General features: G+C 40.3%; 1 protein-coding gene across 1 annotated transcript in view; it reads left to right on the top strand.

The window, feature by feature from the left end:
* The window catches only part of CDC73 (cell division cycle 73), a 115,095-nt gene that overhangs the window by 18,714 nt on the left and 83,256 nt on the right, over positions 1-13,125 (top strand). The window contains exons 8-9 of the mRNA XM_086462567.1: positions 8,619-8,717; positions 12,342-12,420. Of these exons, the coding sequence (XP_086318693.1) occupies positions 8,619-8,717; positions 12,342-12,420 (178 nt within the window). The remainder of the gene's footprint in view (positions 1-8,618; positions 8,718-12,341; positions 12,421-13,125) is intronic.

A 13,125-nucleotide genomic window follows, 5' to 3' on the forward strand; every position in this document is an offset into this window, starting at 1 on the left:
TCTTCTAAAAAAAAAAAAAACCAAAACCTTTCATCCTTTTCTTTGTAGGATGTGGTGGGTTGACCCTGGCTGGATGCCAGGTGCCCATAAAGCCACTCTCACTCCTCCGTGGGATGGGGCAGGGGGAGAAAATAAGGTGGAGAAAACCCTTGTGGGTCAAGATAAAGGCAATTTAATAAAAGCAAAGGCCGCATGTGGAAGCAGAGGAAAGCAAAAAACTCTCTACTTCCCATCAGCCGGCGATGTCCAGCTGCTTCCTGGGAAGTAGGGCTTCAGTATGCGTAGTGGTTGCTCCAGAAGACAAAAGTTGTAAACAACGAATGCTCCTCCTCCTCCTCCTTTCTCTTAGCTTTATTGCCGAGTAAACGTTCATATGGTGTGGAATATCCCTTTGGTCACTTTGGGTTGGCTGTCCTGGCTATGTTGCCTCTCAGCATCTTGCCCACTCCCAGCCTACTAGTGAAAGGGGAATGTTGGAGGGACAGCCTTGGTGCTGTGCAAGCACTGCTCAGCAGTAGCCAAAACACGGGTGTGTTATCAACACCTTCCTGGCTACCACTGCGCAGCACAGCACGATGAGGGCTGCTGTGGGGGAAATGAACTCCATCTCGGCTAGGCCCAGTACATAGGGATAAGCTAGAGATAATTGCTAAAACTTTATTAACTCTTCAGTCATGTTTTCTTACGGTTGTGAGGATATTAGAATTACCTTTTCTTAAGTGAACTCTAACCCTACGTACAGATGAAATAACATAATCCATCCTGTCAAACATATGGGAAGTCTTAAAGGTTGTGCCACATAACCTTTCTTAAATCACTTCGACTAAGAAGCTGGAGCAGTGGCTCTACGTGCTGCGTGTACGTGAGTCCATACACAGACACATTTATGTATCTGGGTGCAGCAACAGCATGGGACTTGTCCGGCTGCTGCTTTTGTGGATTTTCTAGGCCTCTTTTAACAGATCTGTAAATCCCTTCTTTCCTCTCTTCCTTGAGCCTTGCGTTGGTCTTTTGAAGACACCACAAGGCGCTAGGAGTCCAGAGTGCCCCGTGCGGTGCCTTAACGTTATGGTGCACCTGGGTACGCTACAGGTAAAGGCACTGAAGTAGAACCGTGTGAGTTGGACATCAGAAATCTGAATTTGAGGTAAACATTTTTCTAATGGAATTAGCTGTGTATAAATTGGAAGAATGATCAGATGCGGTCTCCTTATGCAGGTATCAGTTGTTAACATAAAAACTATTTAGAGCACTAAAACTTGGTATGGGATCAGAGTTATGTAAAACTTGGTCCTTCTAGTTTCATAACCTTTGGATCGTGAAACTGTATCTCTTTGTCAATATAAGGTTGTTTCTTTATGTGCATATTACTTGCTAGGTCTAGGTTGAAATGTTGAAGCAAAGATCTCATTTATTACTTGCTGTTGCTTCACTTCTGCAGACTGACCAATTTGATTCTAGCATCTTAGAACAGTTTCCGTTGTAAGAGACCTCCAAGATGATAGAGTCCAGCCTTTGTCCTAGCTCTACCAACACCAAACCATGTCCCTAAGTACAACATCTACCCGTCTCTTAAACACCACCACCTCCCTGGGCAGGCTGTTCCAATGCCTGACAACCCTTTCAGTAAAGAAATTCTTCCTAATACCCAGCCTGAACCTCCCCTGGTGCAGCTTAAGGCCATTTCCCCTTGTTCTATCGCTTGTTACTAGGGAGAACAGGCAGACCCCCGCCTCGCTACAACCTCCTTTCAGGTAGTTGTAGAGAGTGATAAGGTCTCCCCTCAGCCTTCTTTTCTCCAGGCTAAACAGCTCGCAATCTGAGTAGTTAATCTTTTCCTTGCTTAATATTTACCAAAAAATTAAGAGAATATTCTCAAGTATGGCTTTTTTATATATAAAAGTTATCCTTTTTTCTTTTGAATTAAGTAGGAAGTAAGCCTGAATAAAATAAAATGTTTTTCTGCCTTAATCCTGGTGTTTTTTTATTCTCTGTTCTTATATGAAAGAGTTAGACTGGGCTATCCAGCACATATTTTTCTTAGTCTTTGTTTTGAAAACACAGGAATCTTATTTTGTATAACAAGCAAACTGTTTAAATAAATAACTTTTTTTTTTTTTTAAACTGTCATCATTTTTCAGATTTGATATCTTTTAGTTATTGCAGTCCTGTTTTAATATACTGGTTATCTATACTTTTCTTTGGAAAAAAAATGTTGATGGTGCCCAGTGTATCCGTAAAAAAGAACGTGAATACAGAAGGTAATGGACTCAGCTCTAACTTCATTTTATAGAGCATGACTGTGAGTTGTATGTATTAAATTCTGTAATCCTGATTTTATTTTCCTACCACCCCACCTGCAGCTTCTGGGTATGTTTGTGTGCATGGTGATGAGAAGTCCAGAACTGAGTAAGATGACTGGGGTTTATAGCTGACCTAGCTAGAGGGATTAGCGCTTTCCTGGTATGTGGCATTTACCTTGGATGTAACCCGCAATTGCAAATTTGTCTAATACGGTGTCTTCCTCTGAGCTATTTCAAAATGTTACTCCTTTGTGGTTTTCTGTATTTCTCTACATAAGTATTAAATAACTTTTCATTTTCCCCAAATGAGTCTCATCTTCATGGTGGTCAATATTTTTGGTTGTGTGTTGTCACCTGGAAAAAGTTACCGCTGCAGTTAGTATTGGTGTACTTCATTTTTTTAAATTAGTGTCTTTTATTTGTAGGGTTGATCCTTTTAACAGTAACGAACATATTTGAAGTAAATGCTGTGAGAAATAACTTTTCCAGTTACTTTCAGTTCTCATATTTTTATTCTGATACCTTTTGAGCATTCTTACAAGTGAAGTCACCTGTGAGGGTGTTAATAGTACAGTTATAATCAGAATTTCAGAAAATTTTTATATGATCTTGTAACTGGAAAACATTTAAATTAAAATAATTTTATAGCAAGAATAATAGCATTTTAATCATGTTTGACAACTAAAAAGTCTGAAGAGTAAAATTTTGGCTGTTTTCAAAAAAATTATTTGATTGTAAAAGCAACTTTATATATGGGCTCTAGGTGGCAGAATTGTTCTATGTGCCTGAAATTGACAGTAGTGGTGAACTTAATAGCAAAATTGAAAAGGCAAAGGTGTGCCAGGTTAATAGCAGCTAGTATCTTCATTAGTGCTTTCAAATGGAACAAGCGTATGGTTTTAAATGGCTGTGCACAAGTGTAATGGCATTGGTATAGCTTAAGTTCCCAGACTCCACTTTATCCTATATTAGCTTACTTGATAAAACTGGGAAGACTTGTTATATTGCTGCTGGGTACTAGTGTAGACATTTTGAATACAGCACTTGAAGGAAAGATGGGCCAGATTATAAACACTATATTGAGCAATAATGACTTCTGTTTTGTAAATGGGTACCTCAAGTTTGTCAGAAAAATCTGTAGTGTATTCTGCTATATTGCTGTATTGCATTGTTTCCTGAAAGAAAATCTTGGTTGGCTATGAAGTAACCACCACTCTTAGGCACTACTTCTATAACTATTAAAAAAATAGTATATCCATATACTGCATTCATAGGAAAAATAAACTTGCGTTATATGAGGGGGATTTTTGAGCAGATTTTATGCTGTCCTGTATCTTCAGGATATTACAGTGTTGCTGCTCTTTCATACTTCTGAATTACCTTTGTTCTATTTCAAATTAAATGTTTCAGTTGTCTTTCAGATAATACTCTTGCTATAAAGATTTAGTGAATATGGAACAAGTGAGAGTGGAACTTTTTACTGAATACATAGTCCACAAATATACAGGGCTAATAGCTATGTTTTCCATTAAGTACAGTTATACTTAACTATATATTTATACTTAAATGAATTTTTGACTGGAACATAACGAAATGTTATTTGATTCCCAGAGTAACTTTTTGCAAAAGCAAGTGTCTGATATTTATTTTTTCCCCAGCAGTTAGTACCAAGTTCAGTTTTATGAAAATTATTTTTAAGCTGTCAGATGAGGGAACCTATAAAAAACTAAAGTCTTGTACTCAGCTTCAGTTGGTTAGCTATATAAATTTCAGTACTTTATTGCGCATTTTTTAAGTAGTTTTGTCCTGAAAGCACAACTAAGACAACCTGTTTATTTAGGTAGTTCTTTTTAAAATTGTGTGTGTGGTAATGTGCTTGTTGTATGACTTAGTGTAGTACAGTATGTACCAGTCAAAAGTGTATGGAGAATAGTTTGAGAGGGACCATGAGCTCTCTGCAAACATGACTGCCAGTGCAGTTGAGCATCTCGTGCATTTTACGTGTTATTCAAATGAAAGTAAATAAGGAAAATGGGAGAGGTGTATGTGTATGTAATTCAAAAAGGAGGATTTACTTCATCACAACTATATAATTCGAGATCATGTTTCTAGCTGTAGCCTTTATCTGAAGGGTTCTGGTGTAAGGAGAAGAAAGATGCTGGCTCAGGAATTATGGAAATTTTTATGGTCTGAATATGCGCAGCACAGAGAATACCGATAGTTCATGTAGCCGTTCTACCAATGTATTTGCATGCTTGCAGTTGCTTGCGACTGTCCCTGAATCTCAGTCTTGCATATGTCCAACCTTTGATTCTGAGGGCAACCTAGTACGCAACATGAAATGCAGTGCTTTAGGACTATCTTTAAATTAGAAGAGCAAGGAGGAGAGGCGATCAGCTTCAGTGTTGGTGAACAGTTTAACAAGTTGAAGATACAGATTCCTAGGCATAGGAGAGTGATGCCTTAAATGAAGGACTCCAGATGTAAATCTTTGCTTTAAATTTAAACGTGCAAAATAATTTCTTTTAAATATACAGCTTATCAGTTCATGTTCCATATGTTGTTAATTTCTGCTGTACTTCTATAAGACCACCTGAATACTGTTTACATTTTTCATGTCATACGGTACATAGGAATTGCTGAAAATATGTGATGGGAATATTGCATTTCTGGGTCTGCATCATGCCTTTCAGTCTGTCGGTGCCTGCAAAGGACTTAGCAGTATGTCTGAGCACATCAAGTGAACATGTAAAGAAGTGTGGTAGAGGCTTGATTCTTCCTTCTCCAGCCCTACTAGAAGTTTGGACAATGTTCATAGCATTCTGCAGCTCTTGATCGTCCCGAGATGCATGTCCAACAAGAAATCGTTATTGTCAGCTCAAATAAGAGTTGATTTGAGTTTATACAGTTGTTTCTAGGCTCTTCTCTCTCTGCAGTGAAATAACAGAATGTAAAATCTTACTAAAAATTGGTTAAAACTTAGCTACAGGAAAGTTTTGAACCCTATAAGCCATGCTGTGTAACAGTGTATGTGCTTCTAGTTTAATCTTATTTTCGTTTAGATGCTTGAGATGAAATACACTTTTCTTTAATTTTTTGCCTCAAGAACTGTTTTCTATGAAGTTGAAATCAATATTTCTCCTTTATGATCATTGTTTGGAAATTTTTTTTTTCTTTTTTTTGCTAGCATGATAGAGCTGCTCTTGTAACTAGAAGTCTTTGTTAATAAGCATTGGGGTTATGGCTAGTTACGGAAATTAAAGACAGGTTGCAGAATGAATATTGCCGGTTTTTAGAATAAATTGTGGTATATTTAAATGGAAGTATTTTTATTACAAAAGGAGTCTTAGTGATGTAACTTCATTAAGTCTTCCCCAGCAGAGCAGGCTGATCTTACTTGCTCTGGCATTTCTCATCCAACAGCTTGGTGTTAAATTAACATCAGTGATAGTAACTTGACTTGGTGTATGTTAGTCACTATGTTGGCAAGGGACAGAGCATCTCTGCCAGTGAATTTTGAGAATGTACGTACTGTTGCAGGCTTTCCTAAAGAGCCTGTGGGATTCTCTTTCTGTAAGATGATTATGTTTATCTGACCATAGCTGCTGTTATTGATTGGTTTTGGCTACCATTGTTTTCCCTTCCAGTTTACATCTAGTGCATGAGCCTTCATTTTAGAGGTGGAATGAGGATGGGCAGAAAAATCTATTATGGTAGAGCTTTATTTAAGACAATATCAAAAGCCTGATTTGGTAGTTGCTGAAAAATTTTTCGAGGCCCCCCCCCCCTTTTTTTTTTTTTTTTTTTAAGACTTAGTGTAGAGAAGCAGGTACATTTTTTGTGTGTGTGTGTAATAAAAATGTTTTGCTTAGTATTAAGTTCGACTAAATCTAGGGCAGAAGCTAGTGGATATTCATATTCTGATCTCTGAAGGGATGAACAATCAAAACTTAGCAGTCTTGCAACTCTGCAGGGCTTTGTAAGTCCGTTCATAACTGCAGTGGACTTCCTGTTCCATCATTTTTCTGTCACAGTAATGTAATCCCACATCCCTGACCAAGCCAATGAACAGCAAGATGATGATACTAGTTCGAGTGCTTGTTAAAACACTGCTGTGTTTTCCCCTTCCGAACAGATATTAGTTGTGGCCTTGGGGGACCTGCATTTTCATGCTGTGGAAAAAAAGACATCAGCAAGAACACTTTGCAATTCGGTGCTTGTTAGTGACTTTTTTCAGCAGCTGGGAGAAAATCCCGTGGGTTTTTTTTTTTAGCTAATATAATTTAAAATTTGGTCCAGGACATGCAATTTCAAGCTATTAAAATCTGGGATGCTAAATGCCTCTGAAAAATTCGTAATTTGAAATTTAAGCTCACTTTAAGAGTATGTTAGCTGTAGGTTGTATGAATTAAATATGGTCATCGCTGGTTGTAGCTTGCTTGTGACTGGAAGAAGACTTGGCTTCTACATGGATAATCACTTTTATGAAATTCCTTCTCTTGTTATTGAACTAGTTTCTCCTCCTGAATTTCTGAAAACAGAGTAGCTTGTTGTTTCCAAGAGACAGTATGTGATAAAGCACAGCAATGACAAGAATTGTCATTGAGATGCTGCCCAGTCCACAGTTTGGGAGAAATCTCTGAGTTCCCAGTAAAAGCATGTAATTTAGACTTATTTTCTGAAGAACAGAGCTGATTTTGAGTATCCTCGTATAATTGATACGTACATGGCTCACAGCTCTTCAAAGGTGGTTGTTTTTTCTTTTTTTCAGGATTTTTCTGACTGAAAAGAACTTCAGATACATTTTGTGTGAGTTCTTTCAGTGTTTGTGAAAGGAACTGGATTTGCTTAAGAAATGCCTTTGCCTTTATAAGTGTTTTTTGGTGGTCTTCCAGTTCCTGCCCCTCTGGCTTGCAGCAGATTAACAACATGCTGACTGAGGTCAAGCGAACAAGCTTAGAGAAGCTTTGCATTACAGCTCTCTAAATGATTTCTACAAAATTCACCCCAGAAGTCTTTGTCTTGTAATTCATGCATTTGTTTTGTAATGCCAGTGGTGTTAATTAACACCACTTCAGTGTTAGTATACAATACTCTGGAAGAATCTAAGCATTTTGTGAACGCCTTATAATATTCTGAACCAGTAAAAAAGCTATTTTCCTTAATTGATAAAAGGTTTCTTTTACAGATTAACTGTTACTCAAAACTGACAGTAATGACAGACATTGTGTACATGTATCTCTATAGCTTAAAATGCCTATTGAGTGGTAGTGTAATAAGCATATGCCTTTCAAAAGTTTAATTAACGTTTACATTTTTGTTTAGAATAAAGCAGTCCTCCTAATATTACCACAACGGATGTGTTTTAAAAACCTTGATTGATATAATTTGTTCAGTTGTGCCTCAATGATTTGGTTATCTGACAAAACACTGCATGAAGTTATTAGAATTATCCTGGATCACTCTTGAATCAAGGATTTGTGAATGTGATTTCTGTACTTGCTTCCTCCAATTTAAAATTAAAGGCTCTACTGCTTAAATTACTTGGTGCCAAATGGAGTGAAGTTGTAATTCAAGATAAATATTAGAAGAACTGTACCACAACGTGACAGGGCTGTCCCTGTGACCTGTTAACAACCAGCTGAAGCACGTTCTGCTCTGCTCAAGAGCCTTGCTGGAAAGCGCAGGAGGTGGCTGCCTGTCTGCCTTGCCTCAGCTGCTCTGTGCAGGAGCAGGGGAAGCCTGCCGAGGATTTGTAAGGACTCTCCCCTAAGAGTAGTTGAGCATGCTTGGGTGGAGGAAAGCTTCTTGTGGCACAAGGTTAGGCAGACAGGGGAACTGTGCCTGAAGTATCTTGTCAGGAGGCCAAAAGTGAGCAGGCAGGCTCTCATTAGTGGATACACACCTGGGCCTTGGACATGAGGTTTGTTCTGGAAATCTTGAGTAAAAGGTTTTCCTTCTTACTACAGCATGAACAGTTACAAAGGGACAGTAAGGGCATGGTAAGCAAGAGGGGAGAAGGAGGTTACAAGCACTTTGTGAAGAGTTTGGTTTACCTTGTGTGTAATGAAGCCAGTTAGATGTAAAAAATTTGGGCCTTAAGGAATAGGGGGTAGCAATGATGTCTTAAAACTCTGTTTATGTTTGGATCCTGACACAGAAAAATAATCAGAAACCATCTATTTAGAAAATTGGTGCACTAGTTTTGTTTTCCTTTGAAGCACAGGTTAACCAAATGGTGTCTTCTTCCTGTGTTGTTATTACATGAAATGCAGATAGTCAGCAAGGTTCATGGGTATACAACGTGTTTTTCAGAACTTCGCCAAGAATATTTTTGCAATTCTTCAATCAGTAAAAGCCAGAGAAGAAGGCCGAGCACCTGAGCAAAGACCTGCACCAAACACAGCACCAACGGTAAGAGTAGCACTTTGAATATGAAGGCTGTGACACCAAAAGTGAGAGTCTATTGTCTTTATTAAATACAAAATTTGTTTTGGTTTAGTTCCAATGAATGTACAACTTTCAAACATAACTTCACAGATATTCTTTGACTTAAATTACATTTATTAGTATTTAAAGGGTTGAATGTATTCGTTTAATTTGTTCAATATGTTCTTACTTAGAGATTAAACTGCTAGTGCCAGCTTCTGCATCTGTCAAACACTAGCGACATCCTGCATCTATTTGCGAAAAAATGTATTAGATGAGACTACTGCCATTTCAAACAATGTCTTACTGTTTTTCTGACAGATAGGGTAGCAAATGTTTAAGAATCTGGAACATGACTCGTGAGTGGGAACAGCTTGAACCAGCTTACTTTTGCCTGTAATAAATCAGGAGGACAGACTTAGAGCTTTATTGTTTAAGTCTATCTAGGTATTAGACAGGATTTGTTTTGTATTGTGGTGTTTACTATTGAGTTCCATTAAACCTAATATATTCTTGAACTCAGTGGCAGTCTGCTATAAAAGCTATTTAATCATACTTGGATTTGTTTTTGCTGCTACTGCATTTAACAAAGAACTAAATTTAAATAGATTAATTCTAACATACAAATATTAGCTCTGTCTTGAATCAAGTCGGTTGTGCATGGGACTGTTCAAATCATAGAATCACAGAATGGTTTGGGTTGGAAGGGAACTTAAAGACCATCTAGCTCCAACCCCCGTGCCATGGGCAGGGACACCTTCCGCTAGACCAGGTTGCTCCAAGCCCCATCCAATCTGGCCTTGAAGACTGCCAGGGAGGGGGCAGCCACAGCTGCTCCGGGCAACCTGTGCCAGTGTCTCACCACCCTCACAGGAAAGAACTTCCTGATTTCTAAACTGAATCTCCTCTCTTTCAGTTTGAAACCATTACCACTCATCCTATCACTACTCTCCCTGGTAGAGTCCCTCCCCACCTTTCCTGTAGGCCCCCTTTAAGTACTGGAAGGCCATTACAAGGTTTTCCCGGAGCCTTCTCTCCTCCAGGTTGAACAACCCCAACTCTCCCAGCCTGTCCTCACAGGGTAGGTGCTCCAGTCCCCTGATCATCTTCGTGGTCTCCTCTGGACCCACTTGAGCAGGTCCATGTCCTTCCTGTGCTGAGGGCCCCAGAGCTGGACACAGCACTGGAGGGGGAGTCTCACCAGAGCAGAGTAGAGGGGGAGAATCCCCTCCCTCAGCCTGCTGGCCACAGTTCTCTTGATGCAGCCCAGGATACGGTCGGCTTTCTGGGCTGTGAGCGCACATTGCTGGGTCGTGTTCAGTTTTTCATCCGCCAGCACCCCCAAGCCCTTCTCCCCAGGGCTGCTCTCGATCCACTCATCCCCCAGCCTGTGTTTGTGCTTGGGGTTACCCTGACCGAGGTGCAGGACCTTGCACTTGGCCCTGTGGAACTCCATGAGGTTTGCATGGGCCCACCTCTCCAGCTTGTCAGGGTCCCTCTGGGTGGCCTCCCTTCCCTCCAGTGTGTTGACTGCACCACATGACTTGGAGTCATTGGCAAACTTGCTGAGGGTGCGCTCGATGCCCTTTTCCATCTTGCCGACTAAGATGTTAAACAGCACAGTCCTAGTACTGACTCTTGAGGAACACCACTTGTCACTGGTCTCCACTCGGACATTGTGCCATGGACGGCAACACTTTGAGTGCAACCAACCAGCCAATTCCTGATCCACCAAGCAGTCCATCAGTCAAATCCATGTCTTTCCAATTTAGAGACAAGGATATTGTGCAGGACAGTGCCGAATGCTTTGCACAAGTCCAGGTAGGTGACATCAGTTATGCTTCCCTTATCCACCAACACTGTCACCTTGTCATAGAAGGTCACCAGATAAGTCAGGCACCATTTGCCCTTAGTGAAGCCGTGTGTGCTGTCACCAGTCACTTCCTTATTTTCCATGTGCCCTAGCATAGTTTCCCAGAGGATCTGCTCCATGATCTTGCTGGGCACAGAGGTGAGACTCACTGGCCTCTGGTCAGATTGATTAGCATCCCTGGTCAGATGGAATTCTGTCAGGCCTTTGGCTTTCCTAACCTGATCCCTGGCTGCTTGGACAGTTCCTCTGTATTCCTCCCAGGCTACCTGTCCTTGCTTCCACCCTCTATAGGCTTCCTTTTTGTGTTAAGAGTTTGTCCAGGAGCCCATCGTTCGCCCATGCAGGCTTCCTGGTGGTTTTGCCTGACTTCTTTGTTGAGATGCTTCGCTCCTGAGCTTGGAGGAGGTGATTGTTGTATATTAACCAGCTTCCTTGGGCCCCTCCAGAACTGTATCACAGGGTGCTCCACAAAGCAGATCCCTGAAAAGGCCAAAGTCTGCTCTCCTGAAGTCCAGAGTAGTGAGCTTCCTGTGTGCCCTCCTTGCTGCCTTAAGGATCTTCAATTCCACTATTTCATGGTCCCTGCAGCCAGGGCTGCCCTTGAGCTTCACATTCACCACCAGCGCCTCGTTATTGGTGAGAAGAAGGTCCAGCATAACTTTTCTGTCACTTGTAGAAGGAAGTTACCATCAATGCATTCCAGGAACCTTCTGGAATGCTTATGCCCTGCTGTGCTGTCCTTCTAACAGACATCGGGGCAGTTGAAGTCCTCCATGAGGACCAGGGCTTGTGAACGTGAGGCTGCTCCTATCTGTCTATAGAGGGTCTCATCCACTTGGTCTTCCTGGTCGGGCAGCCTGCAGCAGACCTCCGCTATAATGTCTCCTGTCCCTGCCCTCCCTTTAATCCTGACCCATAAGCTCTCGGTCAGCCCCTCATCCATGCCCAGGCAGTGCTCCATGCACTCCAGCTGATCATTGACATAGAGGACAACTCCACCTCCTTGTCTCCCCTGCCGTCCCACCTGAAGAGCCTGTATCCTTCCATTGCAACACTCTGGGCACAGGAGCCGTCCCACCATCTCTCTGTGATGCCAGTGAGATCACAGCCCTGCAGGCGTGGGCACTTCTCTAACTCCTCAGGATGATTCCCCGTGCCGTCTGCGTTTGCATGGAGGCAGGCATCCCATTCCGAGCAGCTGTGAATGCAAACTAAGCCGTCCACAAAAAAAGAGTGAATTGGTGTTTAGTGTGCCTCTAGATTGGTGCTTTTTAAAAACTTTTTTCGCGGAATGCCTTTTTTCCTCCAAATTTGTTTTTATTCTGTAGGTTTAGCAGAATTTTAGGTTAATCAGGCTGGCAAGGAATGTTTTATGTGTGTGGCTGAAGACTTAATCATGAGTTGTCAGTTGACAGGTTTTTTCCCGCGCTAGTTCTTTAGACATTACAAAAAGTTAGTGATTTCGTAAACCTTACAGATTTTAGCTAATGTAGTTCACTACTGCTACTTTAGTTTTGCCTCAGGTGGTTGTTGCTTTCAGTATGTACTTCTAAGCTCTGTTTTTGTGAGATTCCTGTTGAAGGGAAACATACCAGAAGTTTTCAAATGCATTGAAACTCCTACAAAAAACGAAATAATTTTATACTCCTGAGCAGTTCCATGTAATATTTTATGAAGTTCAAAAACCTCCAAATATCTTTTAGTGTGTTTCACAAATCCTATTTAACCTGTTCTAGGATCCCACTTTACGAAATAAGCAACCTATTCCAGCTGCCTACAACAGATACGATCAGGAAAGATTCAAAGGCAAAGAGGGTAAGTTGACAGTAATGCTTCTTTTAAAAGGAAAAAAAAATAATTGGGTAATGAAACCGACAAGTTATAAAGCTTGGATTAGGGAATTTTCTATGCCATTACTTTTCAAACTTGAGAAAAGACTAAAAAAACCCCTGTAACTATGCCTAAAGATAGCTTTTCCAAGCAATAAAGTCTAAAAATATTATTTATTAGAAATTACTTCTTTCTGTCTGTTAGGAAGCAAACTGGAAGCTTAAAATCAGAACTTCTTATGAAAAAAAATAGAAATATGTGTTTGGGGAAGGTCATATCCAATTAATAAAAAAGCAGAACTGCAAATGCGACTGTCAGGTGCATAAAATGAAATAGATTGGCTGTCCTCAATCACAATTACTTCACAAGTTGCTTCCAGTAATTACAAATAAGTATTATTAGCTTGTTATGTCTCTTTAAATTACAAAGCAAACTGAGAACAGCAGTGCAAAATATTAGCTCGCTTCTGGAGAGAAGATACAAATAATCTGCAATATATAAGAATTCTCACTTATTTTAAAACAGGGTGGAAGGTTGAACTTGAGTGATGATTTGTCTAGCTCAAAATTTTTATTCTGTCCCTCTTGGTGTTTTTTTTTTTTAGCTTCTATTTTAGTAACAGTTCTATTTACTTCATGTTTGTGTCTTGCTGCATTTTTATTTTGTTAATCTTGTGTTTGTTGTAGTTGG

This window comes from Leptosomus discolor, chromosome 3 (assembly GCF_034619465.1).
Source record: "Leptosomus discolor isolate bLepDis1 chromosome 3, bLepDis1.hap2, whole genome shotgun sequence".
Taxonomy (NCBI): Eukaryota; Metazoa; Chordata; class Aves; order Leptosomiformes; family Leptosomidae; genus Leptosomus; species Leptosomus discolor.